The sequence below is a fragment of the Apteryx mantelli genome, chromosome 2 (assembly GCF_036417845.1).
Source record: "Apteryx mantelli isolate bAptMan1 chromosome 2, bAptMan1.hap1, whole genome shotgun sequence".
NCBI classification, from domain to species: Eukaryota; Metazoa; Chordata; class Aves; order Apterygiformes; family Apterygidae; genus Apteryx; species Apteryx mantelli.
In genome coordinates, this window is record NC_089979.1 from 123,901,101 (window position 1) to 123,927,402 (window position 26,302).

At 39.3% G+C, this 26,302-nt stretch overlaps 1 protein-coding gene across 3 annotated transcripts in view; it reads left to right on the top strand.

The window, feature by feature from the left end:
- GADL1 (glutamate decarboxylase like 1) overlaps positions 1 to 26,302 on the top strand; it is an 86,078-nt gene that overhangs the window by 17,652 nt on the left and 42,124 nt on the right. For all 3 annotated transcript variants that reach the window (XM_067292463.1, XM_067292464.1, XM_013950718.1), the window contains exons 6-11: positions 1,457 to 1,572; positions 7,489 to 7,568; positions 7,680 to 7,734; positions 11,175 to 11,291; positions 17,491 to 17,555; positions 17,826 to 17,907. In XM_067292463.1, the coding sequence (XP_067148564.1) occupies positions 1,457 to 1,572; positions 7,489 to 7,568; positions 7,680 to 7,734; positions 11,175 to 11,291; positions 17,491 to 17,555; positions 17,826 to 17,907 (515 nt within the window). The remainder of the gene's footprint in view (positions 1 to 1,456; positions 1,573 to 7,488; positions 7,569 to 7,679; positions 7,735 to 11,174; positions 11,292 to 17,490; positions 17,556 to 17,825; positions 17,908 to 26,302) is intronic.

Sequence of the window (26,302 nt, forward strand, 5' to 3'; positions counted from 1 at the left end):
AGGCCATTGTAGGGTTATTAATTGGCCTAATTTCAATATTGTTTGTCTCAGGGAACAGGGAGGCCCAAGGAGAGGGAGAGAGATGGGAACGGCCGGTCGGTGGAACAGTCAGAACACACACAACATTTATCGATTAAGTTCGCTGTCTTATCTGGACACGGTTCGTGGTGCCCCAAAACAATTACAATAGTAACAAAGATCACTGATCACAGATCACCATAACAGATATAGTAATAATGAAAAAGTTTGAAATGTCGCGAGAATTACCAAAATGTGACACGGAGACATGAAGTGAGCACATGCTGTTGGAAAAATGGCGCCAACAGACTTGCTCGACACAGGGTTGCCACAAACCTTCAATTTGTAAAAAAAAAAAAATGCAATATCCCCAAAGCGCAATAAAGTGAAGCTCAATAAAACAAGGTATGCCTGGAACTGTGTTTTGAAATGTTATGAACAGGCAAACCAAACAATATTTCTTAAGCTTCTTGATAGGTCAGTTTTCAAACTTTCTGTAAAGGAGCATTCCAGCACAATGTGTGGTAATGAAGCATAATGATATTACTTTCCAGATTATTCCTATACCAAATTATTAGCTTAGATGTGAAGCTTTCCTATCTAATTTGGGGGAGAGCAAGGTAATTAAATGAGTAAATGGTTTTAACACCCTTTCCACCCCTTCCCTCAACAAAAAAAAAAACCCTCCAGTAATTCTATTCTACATGTAAGTAGTAGAAAAATAAATAAACTAGAATCCCCTGGAAAACTTGTGGGGTAAAATTTATTAAGACTATGAATTATTTTTTGACTCAGATTTTGATGTGTATTTTCAGTAGACTCGTTGGTTTTACTGCAGAATTGCTTAATTCAAACTTACCAGGATCCTGTCAAAAGATGTGCTTTTTTGTGCTAGTTCTATATGTTTTTTTATTATTATTTTCTTTTTGTTCTTTTAAGTGAAGAAACCCTGTCCAGGTCCTTGGGCTTCCCTTTACCCTGCAGAACTTCCAGTTCCCACTCACCATTTTTTTTTTTTTTGGTAGACTTTTTCTCCCCTTAATACTTTGAGACCTGGTTGCTCAAGAGATTTCTTCTGCTCTGTAAGGTACAACCACAGTTGAGCTCAGCACAGGTGGCTGAGCTGGCATTGCTTCAGTATAAATCAGAAGGAGCTGTGAAGGGTGTTCTCTGTCAGTGCAGACTGTTGGGTCACAGTTCTTACCTCTTTGGAAAGCACCCCCAAAGAGGCTTCAAACCCAGTCTGTTTTCATGCATGCTGCAGAGCCCAAAGTTTCTTTCTTATCTGTAGGCTTTTGTGGGGGAAGTAAACTATGATGGATGTGTCTCTAGGCTAATTCTATCATTTATTTTTATTTTATTGTTTTGCTGATCAGTCAGACACAGGATGGGTGCCAGGACTGTAACTAATATGATGTTTGTGTGTCTCTTTCTGCAGGTGGCTCTGTTTCTAATATGTATGCTATGAACTTAGCTAGATATAAATTTTGCCCTGAAATAAAGGAAAAAGGGCTTTCAGGCTTGCCAAGACTGGTCCTGTTCACTTCAGAAGAGGTAAAAACAAAACAAAAAAGCTTTTGTTTTCATTGTAGAACTTCAACAATGAATTTTGTTTTTCAGTGGATGCAAAATTATATAATTTGACTGTATATGTCATGGGGCTCTGGTACAATAAATTTGTCATCAGTGTATGATATGAAGCATGGGAGCTATGTGGGAAAGTTTGATGGTAAATTTACCTGCAGAAGCTCTCTTGCTGTCAGAAGGAAAACAGAGGTTCTTGCTCTTGAACTGAACTGAGCAAACTGCTGATACGAGAATAGGTTGTACATGAACCTGAAGTAGAATACATGTAGGATATTGTGGAGATCTGCTGTACTTGATTTCCCACAGCATAATATCTACCAGCAACCATATATAGGTTTTGTATGTCAAAGCTTTTTCTCACAGCTTTAATTCATTCTGAGCTGAGCAGTTGTGAACCTTTGAGATGGCTCTCTGCAGCTCCCACTTTCTTATATCTGAATGCAGATTGGCTGTGGTAGCAAACCAAACCCAGCATAAAGCATTTGGGCAAATCTGCTGGATCTTTAGACAGCTCTTCTTTAAATTAATTGAAAGTATCTGGCTAGTTTTAAAGTTTTTGAATAAAATCTATCCAAACTGCCTGAGCGGAAACAGTTATGTTCATGCATTTCTTCAAGTTAATCTTTTTAGAGGTTCTTTTCTTTCACCTGTCCCTCCAACTTTAAGAGTTTATGATTGGATTAGCACAGAGATGTTATTAGTTCTGACTTTGCTATCTAAAGGTCCCAATGGAGATCAGAATCTTATTGTACTAGGAAGTATATAGTTGCTAATGTAATCTTAGCTCTTAAATTTATGCCCTGAGCAGTTTGCAGTGTAAATAGAAAAGGGAGGCTTATTCTGATGGGGCCTGAGGGATATAAGCATTGTATGAGTTGTCCAGGACAGCCCATACATTTTTGGAACTGAATCCTGGTGTCCTAAATAGTGATTTTTTTCATACAAAACATACTTATTTTTTCTTTCTGAAAAGTACATATGTGTAATGACATGACAGTTCATGTTTAATCCATCACATTATTTCATCTTTAAAAAAGCTAAGCAGAAAAAATGAGGTTGAAACATTTTACTTTAATGCTTTTGAAATGAATAACATACAATTTTCATCATGAAGTACCAATACTTGATTTCACTGCAAGATTTAACTAGAAAGTACACTTTTACTGCAAAAAACACCAATTTATTTCAGGACAAAAATTTTATTTGACCCCCAGAATGAATTTATTCTGATATCTTTGCTTCACCAGAAAGACCAAAACTATAACATGCAGAACTGACGAGGAAAAATAAGTCAATAAATTACTTGTAAGGGCAATGCTCTTGATCTGCAATATTTTGCTTGGCTTGCAAAACCACATTGTCTTTGGTATTCAGTAATCACTTGCTGTATAGTTGCTTCTAGTACATAGGTATTGTGAATATTGTCTAGGAGTTCTAGGGTTTATTCCCAGTTATGAGGAAGGGGATGCACATCTTCATGCATCCTCATTTTAGATCCACTTGTATTGAGTCCAAATTATGTTACCTTTTGGAAGCTGAACTAGTTCAGATATGTTTTATTATTGAGAATATATTTTAAAAACAGCCTGCAGTAGAAATAAGCACATAAGTTCTCTTGTCACACTGTCTTCACTTATTTGCTTTTAACTGAGGCTTCTTTTATTTTGCATTTTACATTTCTTTGTACTGAAGAAGTACCTGGAGGACAGAGACCTGCTTTGCACTGGGCAAGCAACAGTAAAAAATGGTTCTGAAAAAGTTGCATCCTATGTTTAGCTTCAAAGTGAATAAGGCAAACCATGTTTGCATGAAGAAGCCATGAGGTTATAATCATCTGAGAGCATTGACAAGAAGGAATCAAAACACACTGGCTGCTCAAGGCCCTCATCTCGTTTTAGGACTTGGTTTCATCACTAGGTTCCACATGAAATTACTTTTGCCTTGAATTGCCAGGTCCCAAAATTTCAGTCTGGCACTTGACATAATACTGTCTCTTGTTCTGCAAGAGATGTTGCCTTGCTGTAAGGCAGAGGAATGTATGGACTGGTCAGTGACTTAACTTTGTGATCTGGGGCCATGTGGGGTTTTTTTTGTATGTTCTTGGGTAACACAAAGATGTATGTTTAATGTGACCAACCCAAGGTCTGCACATATTCTGTTTGGCCTTCAACAAGGAAAAGGCTCCTTGTTCCTGTGGTAATGAAATTGAAAGAAATTGTAAGTGGTGTCCCAATCTAATGCAAATAAAATGGTTAGCTACTTAAAATTACAGTGATATACATGAAAACTGTTTATGCTTCTACTCAGTAGTTTTCTTGCTGGACCATTCCTGTATGATTCCTCTTGAGATAGTGGCAGTAGTATTAGACAAATTGTTGTACTCTGCTTTCCTGAAGCGCGATTAGTATTTCTCTAACGCCTGAATACAGATGTAGTTGTAGATGTCAGCCTGCCTTATTATCACCTTTGACTATATGAGAGTACCATCTAAACTTTATCCTGACCCAAGAACATATCGCATTGATCTGAAAAGCAGGAATTACTCAGTTTGATATAACTGAGGGTAGAAAAGTATGTGTAAACAGTTGGACAGTACATGGTGGTGCTGAGCAGTTTTAGATGCAAAGAAATTAAATTCCTCCCCAGTGCAACTTGATCATGAAAGTAACAATGTGAAAGAACACAATATTAAGTCACCCTTGTCCCTATTGAAATTACAACAGGCAAAAAGGACTAATAAAGCAATCTCATGATAATATAATTGCTCTGTGCAATCAGGTTTCTAGGAAACTTTTCAAAATCAAGAAAACTTATCTTCTCTTTTAATGAGCACAGGGGAAGAGTACCGTGCCTTTGCAAGGCTGTTAGGAAAAGAAAACTGTCCAACTATAGTTAATACTACAGCAGTACACCTTAAATACACTGTTTCAATTTGATCTTGTGCATAAAGCCATTTGCAGTGAAAAATGAATGCCTACAGATTTAATAATGTGTCTAAATAAGCAAGCCCCCAAAAGACATGGCAAGAGTAACTTGACCTCTTAATGTTAAAAATTATTATTTAAAATTATTTATATAATCAAGATAATATTTTTTTCTGAAGATATTTCTTTCTCCTTTTTTTGGAAAGGGAACTATGAACAAGTGAATTAATTGAAACTGACTGGAGCTGCTATAAGTTCTCAGATATATTTTTGCTTAAAATGGTGTCCTGTAATTTAGCATAACAGGGCTTCCAGTAATGATAGCAAAACAGAGGAAATTCTTTTGTTTTCAATAAAATTGAGAGACCACCTTTTTCATCAGAATAGGCATGCTCCAAGTCGATGTTGTAGTATAACTCTTGTCCCTCTTCTGTCCTACTGAAGACCTGAAAATTTTTTCAAGGAGAGCAAATGTACTCATAAAGCCAAGGATTGATGTATCTTACAACCTGTTTTGTTTTGGTATTCTATTTATTCCTTTCCCTCCCTCTGCTTTTTGGTATCATCTCTTAAATGCTCAAGCCTCATTTGTCTTTCTCCCATTTTCCTCTACCATGTTTCATAATTAAAATGTATGATTTATTGATGGCTTGCCTACTAGTATACCGATTTTTGCAAGTCTACTGCCTTCTGAATTTGGAGCAATCTGATTATTCCTAGTGATTCAATATAATATCTTTCATCTGAACTTAATGGATAGAAATCAGTGCTAGAGGCTGCTTGCATTTTAAATTGTTCACAGATCAGCGGAAATCGTTTCCAAACTTCTATTGAACAACACACAGCCACTCTACAAAAAATATTACCACTTATTGATATAATTTGATGTAATATAAGACTAATTATTCATCTATATATATTATTATTCTTGTAACAGTCTAAATGAATGAGTCCTAAAGGCTTTGTGAATGTGTCATGTTAGAATACTAAGCATTCTTAAGACTACCTGATGCTATTGGGTAGTATCTTTCTATGCATTTATTTAAAAAGTGGGTGATGACGGGGAAAACCTTTTTGTCAAAAAGAAAGAGCCCTTTGAGATGATCCATCTAATCAAAATAAGCGTGACAGGCTTGAATACCTGTAATATATTCATACCCACGTGTTAAAATGTTGTACATGTTTCATAATTTTGTTCCTCAGTGACTGCATTTGTGTGAACTCTCTGGAAGAAAATGGAATTAATTAACCACCTGGCTTCACCTCCTGTATGAAAAGAAACAATTCTAGACGTCTTCATGGTTGCAGGAATATGAGTCATTTTAACTCTTCAGTAATGTGAAAAAATCTTTTTTTTTTTTTTTTTTCTTTTCAAAAAGAGCAGTGGTAACTCAGGCTTGGAAGAGCTTGGTTCTGAGGAAAACTCTGTAGTCCTGTGAGATGCTGAATACTCTCAAAACTGACTCCATTGCATTTGGCATTCTGTTGGTGGTTCATGGTGGCTTTAGTATGTAAAGATGAATCCAGATTAAGATGGTTATCATATCTTGAATTCCCAGGATAATCTTAAAGGTGGATTAAGCTGTGTGAGATCAGGATACTCTTATTCTGGAATAAGAATATTCATGAATTAAGGGGCAAATCCTAACTTACAAAGGTGAATGTTGGAAATATGGCAAGATACAAGACCTTGAATATCTCTTTAATGGAAAAAAGGTTGTACAAAGTACAGAGTGGACATGTGGGCTTGAGTGTCCTTCTTACAAGAGCTATTTTACTACAGTCCAGTTGAGTAAACACACACTTTTAACGTCCCTTTGGGCAGACAATGGGGTTTCTATGCTTTTACACCCACTTTACAGGCTTCTTCCACTAATGCCCTTTATTCAGTGTTAAGTGAAAAGTGGGCTGTGTGATGTATGTAATCATTCAATGATGTTTCTGTGATCAGAGCTAGCTAAAATTCTTTGCTGAAATAGTAACTATCTTCTGGAAAATGCAGGCCAGTCTAAACTGGAACTTTCTGCAAAATCAATATTGACTTAAAGCATTTCAAAGATGTGCTACTAAGTCTTGTCTCAAGTCTGCTTGCTTTCATAGTTGCTTCTAAGATCCAAATTCATGTGAGCAACCTTGGTATCTAAACGCTAAGATTTTCAGGTCCTTTTGCAGAGGCAGTAGTCTGAGAACTTTGGAGGTCCCCATTGTACCTCCTCTAAAGTTTGGGGCTTGAGTCTTGGGACTTGAGCTCCTTGATCTGTATGAACAGAGTTGCTGGATCAGACCAGGGGGTTGGTTTAGCATTGTGCCCTGTCTCAGCCAGTAGCCAGCAGCTGATATTTACAGAAAGCATACAGAAAAATTGCAAGTGTGAAGTAGTAGAGGCTTTAGATATATCATTAGATATATCCTAGTTAGGGTCAGTTTTCCAAGAAGTGATGCTTATGGACATTCAGAGCTAGAGGTTGCATCCAGGCTGTTAAGTTTAGTAACCTTTGGATCTTTCTTCTTGTGCATTTGCCTAATTTTTGCTGTCATTGATACTTTTAACTCAGTTCTATTAAAACATTTTCCTGCAATGCAGCATTTCAATTTTGAAACAATTAAAAATTCTTTCCAGATGACACTTCAGAATTTCTATTTTTCATTATAATCAGAATGAACTTAAATATTGCTACAGAATAGAGCTTTCTATTTTTAAAGCCCATATTTTACATATGGTGCGCACTTTTTTTTTCTTCCATATTTTCCCTGTTCTTTAGTATGTGTCATTAATTGTTAGATACAAGATATCTTGTTACTGCATAACTTTGTCAATTTGCTTTTTGTGTTAGGATATACTGTTGTTGTGACTTATCCTATATTAAATTAACTTTGATGTCACTGTATCCTACGCTAAGGATTTTCTTTCTTTTTAATTATGTACTCACTTTCTTTTTCATGTCTCTTCCATTTACAGTGTCATTACTCCATGAAGAAGGCAGCCTCTTTCCTGGGTATTGGTACAGAAAATGTTTACTTCATCAAAACAGATGAAAGGTAAGGAAGGAAAAGCCATGGCTGAGGTCTGAGGACTTTAAAATGCAGTAGTGCTGTACATGAATAACCTATTTGAATGTAACTGAAAAGTTTTAAATCTGTGTCCCTTAGAGGTAAGATGATACCTGAGGAACTGGAGAAACAAGTTCAACGGGCCAGGAAAGAGGTGAGAGGGAGAGAGAGAGCATGAAGGAGAGGAGGAGTGCATGCAGGCTGTGTGCTTGTTTCTGTGTGAAAGGAAAGAAAGCTAAGAATGAGTGAAAGCTTAAAAATAGGGCAGTTAATGTACCAGTGTTTTTATTAGAGTGCAGGTGCAGTCTGTTTGCCACAAAGTTGTGGAACAAGCCAAGACACTCAATGTTACTCTTCAGGGGAGTAAAATTCCACAGGGTGTTTGCTACTAAAAAAGTCCCAAGTACAGCAGTGCTCTAAAGTATTTAGCACACTTATGTATCTAGTATTTCTTTTGCCCTTAATCCTTTTTCAAATGGATGCAGTATGTGTTTTCCCTTTAAAAGTAAATGAAAATTGCAGGTTTTTTAGTTATTACAGCAAATATTGCTCTATCCTCTGCAGTGAGCAAGAGCTGTAAGATATGGCTTAGTCTCTAGAACTATTGTACATACTGTAAATGCTAAATTTGGTTCTATCTAGTGCTGTAAGAGTGCAGAGATTCTATTCTGTGCCTTTCTTCCCACAGAATTCTTTCTTCTTTGTTGAAAAGAAAGTCAAAGGGCAGTATTTGGAAATGTACTGATGTGTGTATTTGAGCAACAGTAATATACAATCCCACAATCTGTTAGATAGCAGTTATTACAGCCAACATAATTTATGCTAGAGAGCTTGGGGGACTGAATGTGACTGAGGCACAGAAGACCTTTTCTGACTTGGTCACCTTATCTCTTGCCGCTCCAGTCTGTGTTATCAGAGCAGTAGGGGTCAGACTGCAGTCCTTAGACCCTGATCCAGCAATACCAAGCAGCTAGTGCAATGTCCACGGTGTGGACAACGCCTTCGATACCCTGCCATTGTTGCTGATAGAGGAGGCAAGGCAATGCTATCCTGTCTTGCACTGGCATGGCTCAAATAGCTTTCACCAAGGCTTATTTTAGATATTTCTTCTGCCCAACAACCATCTGCCCTTGAGTTTCATGCTAAATAGAATAACTACTAATATATGATGGGCCTAATTATCTGGCAAACTCTTTTGCTTGCCCCTTTTTGTACCTTGCATTATCAGTGCAAGACAACGTGCACTTCACTGATTTTGAGCAAGCTAGGGGGGAAAAGGGACTGAATTACATTGGAGTGAGAGAAAGCAGGCTAACAGGGGAAATGAGCTCTTTGCTTTTGCAAAAACTGAAGTTTTGTTTCTTGGTCTGATAAATTTAGAGGTTATTTAAAAAAAAAATCTGGCTTTTGTGATCTAAAAAAACCAGCTTTAGTGCAGTGCTCTGCAATTTAAAAACAAGTGTTCTATCTTAAAATACTCTGCTTACAAAATTGTTACACTTGAGAAACACTATTTCACTTGCCTTTAAGTGGAAGTCACAGGCATATTGAAAGTTTTCATTTCATCGAAGCTTCAGTAAGTGGGTCTGTCCTTGGTAAACTTCTAACTTTATGGAAGGACACTTCAGTGAATTTCAGCAAATATTCTAATGACTCTTAGACAACAGAGGATGTAGTCTATAGTGATCGGAGCACAAAATATCATGGACTATGAGTATCAACATTCTTAGGCCTCTTTTTAGAGGATTTAGTCAAGAAGATTTATTTAACTATAATGGCAAGCAGAATAAAAATATAATTCCCTTCTTTGGGGAAAAATGTAATGGTAACATTAGTAATCTTTTGAATTTGTAGAAATCCTGGACTTGTCCCCTTATTTAGTCATGTTACCTGCTGGCTGCTGGGGGAGCTTTGTCTTTGTGATATAGCTGTGGGAGCACATTGGTGAGAAAGTTTATGGAAGCTGTTAAATGCAGCAGATAGCTTTGCCTCACTTGCAAGAGCGCTTTGCAGTTGAGCTTCAGGCTCTTTTGCAAGTGTTTGATTGACTTTTGTTCTAGGTTGTACTAAGAATGAATGACTGAGAAGGGAGTTACAGGCTGGTAATTATTGTGGATCTATGGGACTCATTTAAATTTATTCCAAGGTTACTTTTCACTGCTTTAGCAATTTGTAAAGAAATCTTAAAATTCAAGTAAATCTTATTTATGCGCCTTTCTAACAGTCCCTGCACTGTTAAAGAAGTATAAAACTGTCAGAGCGTAAATGTGAATTAAGCCTGTGTGTCCCTGCAGTAGATGTGGCAACACTTTTTAAAAAAAAAAAAAAAAAAAAAAAAAAAAAAAAGAGAGAGTGAAATCAGATTTCAGCTGAAGTGAAGCTACCTTTTTGAAACGACCTGCATGTAGAATTGGATCTTCAGCTGATGCCCAATTTCAGTGAAACTACACTGCATTACATCAGCATAGCCTTGCATCATATGAGAGGTTTAATAAACTCCAGGGATTCCAGATTATACAATTTAATAACAACTTTAATGCCTGTTCAGTAACTATATTGCCATGGTTGGGCCAGGTGCTGAAACACACAGAGAAGTTATTTCAGCATGTATTTACTGGCAAATGAAACTACACAGTCATTTCTGGGACTGAGACCCTCAATTTCATGAAGCTGCTACAGACTCTGCCGATTCTCTTCCAATTTCTGCTCTTAAATAGGCACAGGCACATGCATTCACAACAGTAGGTGCCAGCGAGCACATTTGACCCTATCTGCTATTGTAATTGCACTGCTGGTATTAGCAAAATGGAAAAGCAGTGAACAAAGTCACAAAATGGGTGGCTTGTGATGGTTGTCTGAAGCTGCAAACCTGACAAAAGCTTCCTTATCTTGCCAATCTAATCTTAAAGCTCTCTGAGATTTCCAGCTGTCTCCCTGCTAATGCTAAGTTACCACCTACAGCCCTTCCTATCTTTTTTAGAAAGGGGGAGGAGTAAGAGAATAGCACTTTGCTGCAGACCAGGCATTGGGGTCAGGTAGTGAGGACTGTCCCAGTTGTAGTATATGCTGGTGCTACATAAGGCAAATCATGTCCCCTAACTAAAGGTCCCTCTTCACTAAGCAGACAATGAGTACAGGCATTGTAGAGGTAATGCAGGTGGCATCCTGAGAGGGATGAGTCTTTTCCCTTGCAGGGGTAGCCTGCTGGCTGAACTAAGCTTTATTTGTATTAGGCAGAATGGCAGCAAATACGGTAGTAAGATTTAAAAAGATTGAGCAATGAAAATCAATGTATAAAGAGAAATGCCAAATATCCAACACACTTTCATCTTGACAAAACTAGCATCTGTCAAACAGTCTGAAGCTGGTGAAGTCTGCCCTGTGATAGTGCTAGCTGGAAATGCTTTTTCTGTAAGAGTCAGCACTTTTAAACACAGTACCTCCCGTGTGAGGCTCTTGGCACTGAGAAACTAAAATGTAGATTGTTACATCTCTGTCCTACTTTTCTAGACCTTGTTACACTTTAGCTTTCCAAATATATTGGAGGAAATGAGCGTGCAAATGACAGTTCTTTTGTTCTGAATCCTTTTGCAGGGGTCAGCACCATTTCTTGTCTGTGCTACAGCAGGCACAACAGTGCTGGGAGCGTTTGATCCTCTGGATAAAATAGCCAATATCTGTGAAAAGCATGGCCTCTGGCTTCATGTTGATGTGAGTTTGTATACTGTGTAGTTTATTCAGCATTGCTTTTGTATAACTACTATTTTTCTTTGACTGTCAATACTTCTATATAGTAGTAAGTTGGGCTTTAATAGTTCTTTGCATGGAGAACAGAGATGCATTCTGATTCCTCTCTGTTCCATGTGCTGAAAAACAGCAAATAACTTGGCTCTGACATGCAGTCAATGTTATTTTATTATTGTCTGGTTATATTTCAAAATGCATTTAAAATCAGTTTCTTATTTCTTCTTGCTACCTCCCAAAAACCACATCAAGGATAGTTACATGCAAATAAAACTTCAGATTCTTTCCACATCTTATTGGAGAATGGACACATTAGAATTGTAGTGTATGGTTCATATGGGTTAAAATAAAGGTACATCTCTGACTCAGCCATCCATAAATTATTCTGTTTCTTATTTACAGGTTTGACTGTCCTGTAGTTCCCCTTAAGTTTTCCTAAGTTGCTCCAAACTTTTTCTTCTCTCATTTCTTTATAGTTTTAGTTTTAGGTATTTGATTCCATTCAGGAACCTCTTTAGAATAATCATTGAGCCCTTGGAACTATCTGGAAGAGTTAGCTGAAAATGTTTTTTTCTAAAATTAGTTCTTGTAAACTGGATTCTCTTTGTAATTAAAGTAGCACAAATCCAGAATGCCTTGACTAAAGTCCGTGAAATTGGACCTAGATTTATATGGATAGAGCAATAAGAGAATCTGGAGCGGCATTAATGGAGATTTTTAGATCTGCTTTAAATTTTTAAAGTGTTTATTTAATATTGATTATTCAAAGAAAATGACATAGACAATGTGCCTTTCAAATAGAAATGTCTTACAGACATTAATAAATAAAATCTCTGTATGCAAATCAAAAGTTTTCTTATTGACTTGGAGAAAAAGCTGCAGAATTCAGCCCTAGTATTTAAAGTGTCTGTAAAGGCTGCTGATGGATGTTACTGTGGGTTAGAATGACCTAGCAGACTTTTCAGCAAATGTACAGCATTCATATTAGATGCTAGTCTCTAGCATGTCTGCTTATAGTTAGTGGAAAGATGGGTACATTGAGAGTCTGTGTTAGATCTTAGGTAAGTTGAATAGCCACAGCTGGAGCATATCTCCAGTGGCTGTAGGAGGACAATGAGTAGTTTACTAACCTACTTGCTGTAGCTGAATAACTAAAAACAGAGGGGCTGAGCCTGGGCCATATTCTGAACTATACTTCGTAGGCAATTGCTAGTGTTCTGCAAAGAGTTAGCTTGTCCAACTTCAGCCTCATGCTAAGCTAAGATAAAAGTGTCACTGACTCTCTTAAAGATAATTTTTTGTTTGAACAGTGACTGTAGCTATCAGATGTTAATTGATTTCCAGTAGGACAAATGTATCCCATAAACTGGATAGTTTGTGGTCTAGAAGACCAGTTTTTCTATTAAAATGTGATTTGTGTTATGAACCTTTCGATGATTTCTTAACCTGGGATGGTTCTTGGGAGTTCTATTAGTATTTTTGCTTCCTTCTTTTCGCCCTGTAGGAAGAGTTGAGTGGATGGTTGTTTCTTTTTTTGCTTGTTTTTGTTTAAAGCTTCTCACAAGTATTTATATGGGAATAGGGTGTTGGAAAGAGACTGAAAGCTTTCAGTGCCATTTTTGTACAACATGGGGCATGCAGGTATATACAAACCTTCTATGGTAAAATGAGCAGACTGTAATTCATAATGTGATAGAATGATGTGTGAAGAGGTACAGTGAGCCCAAGCATCTGCCATTGAGGAATAGTGTACAAGAAACAATGAAAAGTTGTTGCGGTGTTTTGTTTTTAAGCACCCTGTCTCCTTCCAGCCTCATAAATGAGAAATAATATTTGAAAGCTTTGAGAATCTGCATTCCTTTGAAAGGAAGCCAGGAATCCTTCTTGGCTTCATGTTGAATGATTTACACATTATGCAGTCTGATTTACAGCAAGTGAGTACTGCTTTTCTGGTCTGGTGTAACTTTGAAGGAAAAAAGATGCAGTAAAATTTTAAAAAAATTTACAAATGGGGGAAATTCAGTCTAATTTATGACTTTCTTGTATCATTGGTGTGGATCATGATTATCTACTGCAAATGGTCTCAAGAGCTGTTTATAAGGATGTCTTATATGAATGTCAGTGATGTTTTTTCCAGTTTTACACTAATGTAGCTAATTTCAGAATATTTTCCATTGCCAAAAATTGATATGTTTGCTTTAGGGAAACTCCTCATTAAATCTGGAACAATAAAGCTTATGATCCTTAGGAAGGGCAAAAGGGAGAACATCAACATAAAATCAGTAGGCTTCAGCAAGATAAACTCAGAAAAATAGCAGATAAGTTCTCATGTGGAGACCAACCTAAAGGGGGAGGAAAAGAAGTTAAGAAAAATAATTTTAAGAAGATAATACCAAGAGCATAAGTCCAAACTATCCTAGCAGTCAAGCCATTCAACAGTCAGGACCATATGCAGGGATAATAACCAGGCTCATTTTGTGAACATTACAGTACTATCACACATTCCTGTTGATTATTGTATTCTGTCATATATCTGTAATGCCTTTCTTGTTCTGCATATGCATCAATATGCACTCAAGCTCCAGCAATTATATATATTATGCACTGTGTTCATGTAGCTTTAAATACCCTGTATAGGTATTTCCTCCCTGCTGGGCCTCACTTTATGACACTTTTTCACATGGCTAGGCAAGAACAGAAAATCTGATTTGACCTATTAGCCTGGGCTTAGGTAGTTGGTTTAATCGCATTGCAAAACCCTGTCACTCACATCATTCAGCTGTAAGCAGTTTGTTACATATGAAACGCAATCATTTTCTCACACCTAGTTACCAATTACATTGCAGTAGGGCACAGCTGATAATATTAATCTTCATGTGTTTTGAGCTATCTAGCATAGCTCCCAGCTAGATTTTTCATGAACAAAATGCATCAATCAGGACTGATCAATCTACCTTCTTTCTCTAGCCTCCTGCATGGAGGAGAAGCAGTTAACTTTACTATGTCTTGGCAATATCTCATGGAAAATTCTCATCAGAAAGCCAGGGAAGCACTACCAAACTGCAAGTGTGAAGTGATAGTGAAAATCTGTCTGGAAAATCATACTCAGAGTGGTTATCAGTGGTTCATTGCTGAAAGAGGAATATACGTTGAGCAGGATTCCACAAAGGTCCATCCTAGGTTAGGTTCTATGCAATACTTTCACTAATAACTTGGATGAAAGAGTATGCTTATTAAATTTGAAGATGACATGAAGATGACATGAAACTGGAAGAGACAGTGGGAGAGCAGGATTAGAAATCAAAGTGATCTTGACAATTTGGAGAAAAGATTGGAAAAAATAAGCTGCAGTTCAATAAGGATAGTGCTTTAGGTTTAAGCTGTAATGATCAGCTGCACAAACACAGGCTGGGGAATGTTGGCTAGATAGCAGATCTGCAGAAAATGATTGTAGGGTTGTAATATATCACACGTCAGCAGCATTTGCAAAGAGGGGTAAACATCTTACAGGATTGAATAAAGAAGGTAAATAAATTAATTCTTTCCTTCTACTTTTAGCTCCATCTGCTTTATCAAGACTGTGTCCAAATAAAAACCTGTATTTCAAAAAGATTAAGGACCTCCAAGAGAAAGATTAGAGCAGGGCAGTGAGAATAGATAGAACCATGTCTAGAAATCATGACTAATGAGGAAAGACTGAAAGTACTGAAGTTATTTAGACTAGAAAAGACAAAGAGACAACATACTATAGTCTATAGATACTTAAAAAAAACTGCTGCAAAGAGATAAGGAATAATCTGTTTCCTGTGACCACTGCAGCTATTACAAGAGACAACAATGTTTAGGACTGACGTCTTAAATCCATAGGGTTGGTATTCTAAAACGTGAGTGAAATGGTCAAGTTGTGCGGCCTCCGTCATCAGAGGTCTTTACAAACACGATAAGCCGGTGAGTCCCAATCTTCTTAGGTGCCTTTTCATTTTTGTTCATCCTCAGCCCTGGGTCCTTAAGGACTGGGTCTGTGGACAGGGGAAAGAAGCACAGAGCATAAATTCATCTGATAGCCCTGTGGATCACGGGAGGATAGAAAGGTGGTGGAGGTGCCTGAACATGCAGTACTATCATTCCTTTCCTCCAGATCTCCAACAGTGGTTGTTTTTGTTGTTTCTTTTTGTTCTTTTTTGTTTTTTTTTTTAAAGGAAGGCAGTGCCAATAGTGCTGTGAGGGCAGTGTGCTGATGTGTCTTTGCACTTTATCTTTTACTTTGATGCTAGTCCCAAGCTGGGTGCATTCCCTGCTTGAGAATCTCTGCACTAGACGCCTGTCGGACATGAGATGGGTATGGTTGATACTGCCTTTGGAAGGGGCACACAGATGAGATGACCTCTTCATAGTCTTTCTAGTTCTGTTGTTCTGTGGCAGTGTGATAATGTCAATCTTTTCTAATACTGACCTTATACTTTTGAGTGCAAGTTTAAAAAGAAAAAAATTGTATTGCAGTGGGTTGCTTATGAATTGTGAAAAGCAGTGGCTGTTTTGACTTTACTGAATCATAGAACGAGAAGCACAAAATCTGGCTATAAATAGGAAGGCCAGTTTGATTGTCCTCCTGTAATGTGAATAACTGGGGAAACCCAGTTTCAAGTCATGGTCCTGCCACAGGCTAACTGTGCAGTTTGGGACAAATTTCTCCACCTCAGATCCCATCTATAGAATGAACAGCTCCTCTTTCCATGTCAAGAGTGTTGTGTGCATGACAAAATAAAATGATGGTATGTTTATGTACTGCATTAATGACAATTACATATGTTAAGACAAGTTATTAACCTTTCATTTCCCTTGTGAGCTTACACCATTCCAGTCTCCCAGAGATGACAGATCTTATTTCCAGTGTATGGCCTGTGAAGCAAATACTGGTGCTAAATTTATAGACCAGCTCTTGCAGCTGTTTCTCTGAAAAGAAAAAGTGAAAATCAAAAACCAAACAAACGTATGTTCTCCATACTGAGATCAAGAATCTTCACATCAGTGATTTCTTCTTCATTACACCAAAATAAATGCCTTCTTTTAAAAATAAGCTGAGTCCTGGTGTTATGTGGACTGATACCTCCTGTGCCTCTGTGAGGAGCTTTGCTTATTTCACAGGGAACTTGCTTAAGTAGATTCTGCCTGCATGGACATTAGAAATCCTTTTTTATGTATTTTATAATAACTTATTGATGTATTCTATGACATGTCCACTGTTTTTGTTGTTTTCCCCCCTGTGGACAAATGTTTTTGAGAACTGGAGATTCATTGCAGCTGGTGGGTAAAATCTGGTCCTTGTGAATTCATGGATAAGAATCACCTTACGTAACTTGAGTTGCCCAAAAAGTTAAACTTGTAATATATTCTTGTTGTCTGGGCTTCTTTGGTAGTACATGGAGAGAGACTGACATCTGCAAAAGGTATTATCCAAATATAGGTGTCTAGAATAGATAAGATGACTCTTGAAAAAATGTTTCTGTGGGGAGCAACTGACTACAGAGAAGGCCTAAATGACTATTAGACCACACACCTAGTTCTCACGCAACCCAAGGTAGATGTGGTGAGTCTTACTCCATTTTAGCTTCAGTTGGATCGCTGGTAGCAGAAAAACTGCTGTTGCCTGCTTACTGACTTCAATTTTCATATCAAAACTCCATGATATATTTGAGCCTGGACATTGAAATTGGCAGATGTTATCATTCTCTCCTCAATTTCCTGCATGAATTTCTCACAAAGGAAGCTGCCAGCAAGAGGACGGTTTGCAAAGCGGGGTTTTCTGCTCTCACTGCCTAGGTTTAGGCTGGAGCAATGGAAGCTCCTCTGATTCAGGATCAGGAATGGGATTATGCAGAATACCTTCAATTCATACCCTTGCTTTCACAGGGAGGACAACAGAGTTTCTGGCTCACTTAATGGCACACAACACCAGCTCCTCTGTTAGGCATAGCTCCAGGCAGCCTTCCTTATTTCAGAAGGACTGTACTGATGATACTATGGGCAAATTTAACCCACTGACCATGTAGTAAACTAACTTTAAATAGGATAAAACATCTTCAAAAGTCATTAAGTTAAGCCTTATGAAACAATGCAAAGAACTTCATACAAATAACATTGTCTTGGCTCTGCAATGTTCCAACAGGCATCTTGGGGTGGCTCAGCTTTGATATCAAAGAAGCATTGCAAGCTGCTTCATGGCATCCACAGGTGAGTCAGCTAAGTTAATGAGTACAGTTACCAGGGACTGAGATGGAGGAAACATATCCTAATGTCCTCCATGGGAGCTGCATTTTCACAAATATGTATTGTTTTTAATTGGAGAGATTTCTAAACTTAGGGGTATGTGGAAAACAATTGAAAAATCTGATATATCTGCTTGCAGTGTGTTTGGGGATTTTTGACCCTGTAGTACTCTTGATTACATGTACTGTCTCACCTCCCTGCCCCCCTTTCCTTCTCCTTTTATAAATTTCATAGAGCTGATTCTGTTGCCTGGAATCCCCATAAAATGCTGATGGCAGGAATCCAGTGCTGTGCTCTTCTGGTGAAAGACAACTCTGTAAGTCCTCCTCTGTGTGTGTGTGTGTGTGTGTGTGTGTGTGTGTTAACATAGTAGAGTTCATTACTCTAATGTGGTAGTGGAGGTGATTAGAAAACAATTGCTAGTCACTTTTGCTATACTGCAGTGCAAAGGCTGAATGGTATGTGTTTTGAATTTCACCAAGAAATTAATAAAGGATGAGTAAGGGAGCAGAGCCAAACTGATCCAAGTTACTAAACTCACCATTAGTCAAACTTTGCAGCTGGTGCCCCTGCTAGTTTAACTTTTGTGCACAATTTGCATTCAGAATTGAGTGTTTTGTCACCTGGATCTGCAGCACTTAAACACTGGGCTCATCAAGGTCCCCAGAACAGTTGTCATCCATTGGGACTGCAGCAGTCTGTCTTTTTTTGAAGAATGCCATCTAGTCAGAGCTTTATGTTGTGTCTCCTTGCATGGGTGCACCAGAGTGGGAGAGGAGAAGAAAAGGAGTCAGCACACATGGGAAGAGGCTGGGTGTGTGTCCTCTTACAGAGTATGGGGAGGGACAAGCCCTCTGTGCCATATTAATTTGTTAAGTTTTGGCTTTCACTGTAGAGATGCTGAGCCTTTTTCTCAGCACTCTGCTAGTTTTTCATCATCACCAGTGTTTTTAGGCTTTCCAAAAGCCATGACTAGTTAAAAGATCTAGAAAGCAAACAGCAGAGCTCTGATGTCTCAAGTGGCACAGTGAGATGAGTCTGTGATGTGGAAAAAGTCTCTGCTTATATCTTTGTGAAATTCTTCTATCTTAATAAAGAAACCAGTAAGAGCTTAATTATTTAAAGCACAGTATCAAACTCAGCCTTGCTGTAAGTTCATTGTATACCATCAGGGATGAGTTTTAGCTTATGCTTCATAGGTCATGAATGACTCTGAACATCGCTGGGATAGGAGCCCCTGAGGTTTGTACCACTGTTTTGTGGCCTTGGTTTGTAAGATGTTTTTCTAAATCTCTGTCAAAGCAGCTGATAGTTTCTATTCAGCTGCTAGTGGTTGGCTGTTCATGTAACTGGTTATAACTCCTGGCCCTGAGAACTGATGAGGACTCAATATCATAGATGTTAAATCAGCTTTCCTTTGGAGCTGATTGCTCCAAGTCATGGATGAGACAAGGCAGGGCAACAAGGGAAAGTGTGCCTCATTTCCTGGGTTGCAGACTCCAAGACTGCCCATGCATCATTTTACCTTTACTCCAGGATGAAAAATAAGCCAAAATAAGCAAAATTAGTCAGTTATTGACTAAGGTGAACGTTGTCTCTCAGTTGCAGGCTTGGGATGAATTCAGTGCTGTATTTTTAACTAATTAGGTCCAGTATATAGATACACCCCCGGTTAATGATTAGACCGCTTAAGCTGCATATTGCAATTTCCTCTTGAAGAAAGAGGACCATGAGATGGTGGAGTGGTGCAGTGACCATGAGATGGTGGAGTTCAGGATCCTGCGAGGAGGCAGCAGGGCACCAAGTAGGATCGCAACCCTGGACTTCAGGAGAGCAAACTTTGTCCTCTTCAGGGACCTACTTGGAGGAATCCCATGGGTGAGGGCCCTGGAAGGAAGGAGTGTTCAAGAGAGTTGGTTAATATTCAAACATCACTTCCTCCAGGCTCAAGAGCGGTGCATCCCTATGAGTAGGAAGTCAAGCAAAGGAGGTAGGAGACCTGCATGGATGAGCAAGGAGCTCCTGGCAAAACTCAACCAGAAGAAGGAAGTCTACAGAAAGTGGAAAGGGGGACAGGCCACTTGGGATGAATATAGGAATGTTGTCAGAGTATGCAGGGATGCGACGAGGAAGGCTAAGGCCCGTTTGGAATTAAATCTGGCTAGAGATGTCAAGGACAACAAGAAGGGCTTCTTCAAATACATCAGCAGCAAGAGGAAGACTAGGGAAAATGTGGGCCCTTTGCTGAATGGGGTGGGTGCCCTGGTGATGAAGGATGCAGAGAAGGCAGAGTTACTGAATGCCTTCTTTGCTTCAGTCTTTACTGGTCAGGCCAGCCCTCAGGAACCCCAGACCCTGGAGGCAAGAGAGAAAGTCTGGAGAGAGGAAGACTTTCCCTTGGTGGAGGAGGAGTGGGTTAGAGATCATTTAAGCAAACTTGACACCCACAAATCCATGGGCCCTGATGGGATGCACCCACGAGTGCTGAGGGAGCTGGCGGATATTATTGCTAAGCCACTCTCCATCATCTTTGAAAGGTCATGGAGAACAGGAGAGGTGCCCGAGGACTGGAAGAAAGCCAATGTCACCCCAGTCTTCAAAAAGGGCAAGAAGGAGGACCCAGGGAACTACAGGCCAGTCAGCCTCACCTCCATCCCTGGAAAGGTGATGGAGCAGCTCATCCTGGAAGCCATCTCCACGCATGTGGAGGAAAAGAAGGTGATCAGGAGTAGTCAGCATGGCTTCACCAAGGGGAAATCATGCCTAACCAATCTGATAGCCTTCTATGATGGAATGACTGGCTGGGTAGATGAGGGGAGAGCAGTGGATGTTGTCTACCTAGACTTCAGCAAGGCTTTTGACACTGTCTCCCATAGCATCCTCATAGACAAGCTCAGGAAGTGTGGGTTAGATGAGTGGACAGTGAGGTGGATTGAGAACTGGCTGAATGGCAGAGCTCAGAGAGTTGTGATCAGTGGCACAGAGTCTAGTTGGAGGCCTGTAGCTAGCGGTGTCCCCCAGGGGTCAGTCCTGGGTCCAGTCTTGTTCAACTTCTTCATCAATGACCTGGATGAAGGGACAGAGTGCACCCTCAGCAAGTTTGCTGACGATACAAAACTGGGAGGAGTGGCCGATACGCCAGAGGGCTGTGCTGCCATTCAAAGAGACTTGGACAGGCTGGAGAGGTGGGCAGAGAGGAACCTCATGAAATTCAACAAAGGGAAGTGCAGGGTCCTGCACCTGGGGAGGAATAACCCCATGCAGCAGTACAGGTTGGGGGTTGACCTGCTGGAAAGCAGCTCTGCTGAGAAGGACCTGGGAGTGCTGGTGGACACCAAGTTAACCATGAGGCAGCAATGTGCCCTTGTGGCCAAGAAGGCCAATGGTATCCTGGGGTGCATCAGGAAGAGTGTTGCCAGCAGGTCGAGGGAGGTGATTCTCCCCCTCTACTCAGCCCTGGTGAGGCCACATCTGGAGTACTGCGTCCAGTTCTGGGCTCCCCAGTACAAGAGGGATGTGGCACTACTGGAGCAAGTCCAGCGAAGGGCCACAAAGATGATTAGGGGACTGGAGCATCTCTCTTATGAGGAAAGGCTGAGAGAGCTGGGCCTGTTTAGCTTGGAGAAGAGAAGGCTGAGAGGAGATCTTATCAATGTGTACAAGTATCTGAAGGGAGGGTGTCGAGAGGATGGGGCCAGACTCTTTTCAGTGGTGCCGAGCGACAGGACGCGAGGCAATGGGCACAAACTGAAACACAGACACTTCCATCTGAACATGAGGAAAAACTTTTTCACTGTGAGGGTGACAGAGCACTGGAACAGGTTGCCCCGAGAGGTGGTGGAGTCTCCTTCTCTGGAGATATTCAAAATGCGCCTGGATGCAATCCTGTGCAATATGCTCTAGGTGACCCTGCTTGAGCAGGGGGGTTGGACTAGATGATCTCCAGAGGTCCCTTCCAACCTCAGTGATTCTGTGATTCTGTGAAAGAGGAAGGAGGTGGAGAGGGAAGAAATACTCCAGCTGCCTTGGCATTTAGAGTCACTTTACAAACACTGCTGCAACTTCAGGTCTCTGACAGCCTTTCTGTATTCTCCTTCCATGGAGTGCAATGTCTAGTAGAGCAATCCTATTCCACCTCTAAATCACTGTAATGCAGTGTTGTGCCAGAAGTGCATGTAAAGCCGAATCCTAGGCAGTTGAGTGGTGAAAGCACAAAAGTATTGCTGATTGTTAAAGTCAGATCCTGATGAACAATGAAATGTTTCAGAAAGTAGAAGACTTCTCTGCATGAGGAGGAGGGGGCATTTTACTCTTCAGTGTTTAATTCCTCGCAAATTGGTGTTGATGCATTTTGTGCTAGTGTAGGCTTTATGCAAACAGAAGCAAGTGCAATTTTGGGTACTTTCTTACCAGCTTTTTGAAAGTGCTAGAGTGTTATTCTTTCTGAAAAAAAAAATCAGTTGTGTATTCAAGACACTTTACCAGAAAGGCCTTGCTTCACTTTGATCCCCTCCATAGAAGATCTGGAGAAGGGAGCTGGACCTAGTCTCCCATTTCTGATTAAAGAATGCTATTCACACATCAGTAAGGGTAGAGGAAAGAGTATCTGTGCCAGCTTCTCGCTTTGGAGCTTGTTCCACTTCCCCTAAGTTACATAAATACTTGTGGTCACAGATGAAGCACACATGAATGTGAACATAATTCTTTCATACTGTGGTTAGGCTGCTGAGGTGGGAGCTGGATGCTGAGATGGGATCTGGAAGAGTTTGGCATGAATTCTTCTGCTGGTGAGTGTTAAAGGCACCTCAGGGGTAGTCCTTGAGGCTGTGAATTCTATTAGGAATCAGAGCAGCAAAACATTAAACACTGATGTTAAGTCCCACTTATGAATCAAGCCCTAGCTCCTTTTAAGGGTCTGATGGAAGAAGTTTTGTTAGCTTGTCTTCCTGTTTGCTCTGAGGTTGGTTTGGAAACTGTGGGCTGTCTGAGGATTAGGGTTAGATGGACAAATAACTCCCTTCAGTTTTTTTTTCTTAATTCTTTTAAGGTATAGACAGCTTAACAAGCCCAAACTTTGCATTTTACTTTATGTATGAAAAGGTAAGCTTGAGAAGGAATCACCATGTTTCTGGTGAAGTGGTAATTGCTTTCCATTAGCAAAAGTCATGGTGACAGGTTTTTGTTTGTTTTGTGTTATTTTACCACATAGCATCAGTAATGCTATGTGGCTTAGTAATGTTATGTTTTAAGACATTGCAGCTAGATTATTGGAATGAGATGTATTTAAATATTTTCCTATCGGATTTAAAAAACTAGATAAATTGTAGTGAAATGCTGATAAAAGAAAGTCTTCCAGCCTGAATGACACAAAATTGGAGTGATTTCCAGAGATGATAGAGATGGAAATAGGTGTTTGACCTTATGGAGAAGCATTCCCAGCAAAGGGAAAGGGAGATTGGTTAATCCTCTGTAAAAACTCAGATCAATGATAATAATTCTTCAGTGCTTAAAGTGCTTAAGAAATGTGCAGCTAACCATCTTTCACTGCCGTACACTGAGTAGCTTTCTGCCCTTCTGTAATAAAATCAGCTTCCTCAGAACACAGATGAGCCAACATTCTCAAAAGGTTAGTTAGTGAACTTTGTTCTCATATGTTCTTAAAACGCTGTGAACCAGGTCTTTAAGACCATAAAGCTACTCCAATTTGTGCTTGCTAGAATCTGTATAAACGTGGGTATTATCACCATATAAGTAGAGAACTAATGTTTATCACAAATACCAAAGTTCTGTGACTTTTTAGGTGTTTAGTTGTAGCACTAGGGCAAACAGTTCTAGATAATGAACAGAATTTTCACTTACTAGTTAAAAATTAAAAGAATGTAGTTAATGAAGTCCCACTTTAGTATAGAACATTATTGATTGAGATGATCGCGGTAGACAGATCTGCAGTGTAATTTCTTCCTCATCATTATTAGCATCACAAAGATACCTACTTCACTGATTTCTTTCCAGAGCAGCTGCAGGAAATAAAGTATTTGCCTTGCTTTCTGTCTGGGGTTAGTACAGCTGAGAGCTCCTTCTCACCTCTTGAAATGAATTGCAGGGATGGCCTTTTGTAGCACACTGCTTTTCAGAATTTTCAAGTACGCCATGCAAAAGATTGCCCTTATTGCTTCAGATGAAGCAAATCAGGAAGATGTTTGTCTTGGGGTGTGGGGGAGAACTGTTCATGTTTTGTTTAAAAAAAAAAAAACACTCTGAAATTTACTTATAACTAGCAATGGAAATGGAAAGAGATCAAAAGGCTTGCTGTGGATAAGTGTGTGTTCAATGAGAAAAATCTGTTTAAAGTTATGTACAATAAGAAATTGGAGTTCTTGTATATTGATATCAGTATCACTGATTTTTCATTTATTTGCCATTAATTATAGCTCACAGCAACTAACAATAGACTTAATCAAAGCCAAAGGCTGTTTGAAACTTCATGGTGGACCAGGGTCTGTATGAAAATAGTTTCAGTTTTTTGAAATTTGAGTCACAGTATAATGCAGAGTACTACCATGAGCCTGTAAACAAAGTATTGAAAGTGATAAAAGGGGCTGAAGAAAGAATCTCAAATTTGTCAAATTTTCTAATGAAATGTTTGGAATTCTTCTGAACAGATGGAACAGGTTAGTTACTTTATGGAAACCATGGGGTTCTTTTGGGGACTGTGAATACTCTGTTAGAAAGCATACTACCTCTTCATGATTTTTTTTTCTACTTTTCTTTCATTTGACTAGGAAAACTGAGGCTTCTTTGTAAGTCTTCACCATTTTTGAATTTATTACTTTTGAGACAGTGGCTGTCAAGGAGTAATGACTTTACTGAATATAAAATTTACCTTGGCTTTTTTTTCCCTCTGCTGTTACCTCCTCCACCCCAACACCCTACACTGCAACTTTTCCTTTCCCTTCCCTTGCTTCTCCAACTTGCTCCCTGCATTGTGCTACCATATTTCCTTTACATCTCACAAACTGTGATGTTTTGTTTTCTCTCCTGCCAGCCTTAGTGACGTGCTGGAGGATGTCACTGTACTTGCCTCTGCAGATTGACATAAGCAATAACTTTAGCAGGGTTTTTTGTATGTTGCATTATGAGCAAGTTAAGCAGATGGAAAAAGGGGGTCTAGTGAGCATGTCATGTCAGCTTTGGATGCACCGGGAGAGTAGGACAGTACCTGCCTTTTTCTGAAAACTTTTTTTATGAAAGATCTTCCCTGAAATTTAAATTCAGTCAAAAATACTGAACTGTGTTGAATATTTGTTGGGTTTTCACTTGAGAGCATTTGTTTTTAAACTATGAAGCTCTGCGGCTGCACTGTGCTCTTGAATGAACTTCTAAGTCTTTCTGTAGTGTTACCACCTGAGTTTAGGTTTCTTGTGACCAAAAAAAAAAGGAATTTCCCATAAGACAGTCATGAGCAGAACTAATATCCTGTGATGTCCTCTATTATGCAGTTACAATACATTCTGATAATGTAGACGATAATCTCACATTGATCAGCCTTGCTATATACTGACTGCAGAAACATTGTGCAAAATTTAATTGGTAAGAGACAAAGCAATTAAATTCAATTTGTCGATATTGCTGCCCCTTCTGCAAAATACTGTGTCTAGTAGACAGGGTATTCACCTGGAAAATCAAGCTATGGAGATATAAATGAATATGACACAATGGCTTAACAAACAGATTCCTGTTCCTGGCGTGCAGCCAGGAGAACAAAAAGCTGTAGAAACTGGAAAAGCTGGATGCTTCAGTGTTTGAGATATATATAATTTTTTTTTTCCCTCTGGTTTCTAATGTCATTGTCTGGCCTTTCTCACCACACTTTCCAGCTTTTTTCAGAAAGAGATCCCACAAAAAAAGGACCCAGCTTTGGCCTTTCAGCTACTGCTACAGTGTGCTGCTGCAGCAGCACATTACCATTCTGATGATTGCAGGGGGACATCAGCCACTGCCCCTCTTTTTCCCAATGTGTCACACAAATTGTGTGTTTACAAGGCTGAATGTCCTGGCCCTGTGGCTAGAGAGTTTGGACAGAATTTGCTGCCCTTTCTGCAGATCAGAGATATTACAATGGACTGCCAACCCCCTACATAAGTTGTGGATAAACCTTCTTCACGGCTTTGTTTTTCTCCTTTTGTGCTCTGCAAATAGGCACACAGTACTTCTTGTTTGGTTGTTATTGATGGATGGATTGAAGAGTGAGGGAGATTATATTCTGTGTATGCCAGGAGTTTGTGTCATTTTTGTGTTCTTTGGATTTCTTTCTTTTTTTCCCCCTCTTTATTTTATTGCCAAAGTTATCAGTAGTGTATTGTAATGTGGATTAAAACCTGCATCTCCTCTTATGGGTATATGAATGTGTTCAAGAGTGGTGTTAGGCACTGTCTGCCATTTCAAAATCAAACTTGCAGCAGATGCAGAGAAACTGATAAAATATGAAATGGTCTTTAAGATGGTTCAAACTGAAGAATGGAGTTAAATTAAAAAATGCATTGTGCTCTTTTAGATACTGTTTCGCGACTTACCGTGCTGTCCACTTCTGTTACTTGAACTACTCTGCATAGAATACTCCTTGTCACTTAAATACACATTTGCAAATCTGAATCTGATATTTTAGCCATGTTCTTTAGCCCATCCGAATTTGTATTCCAGTGTTATCTTAC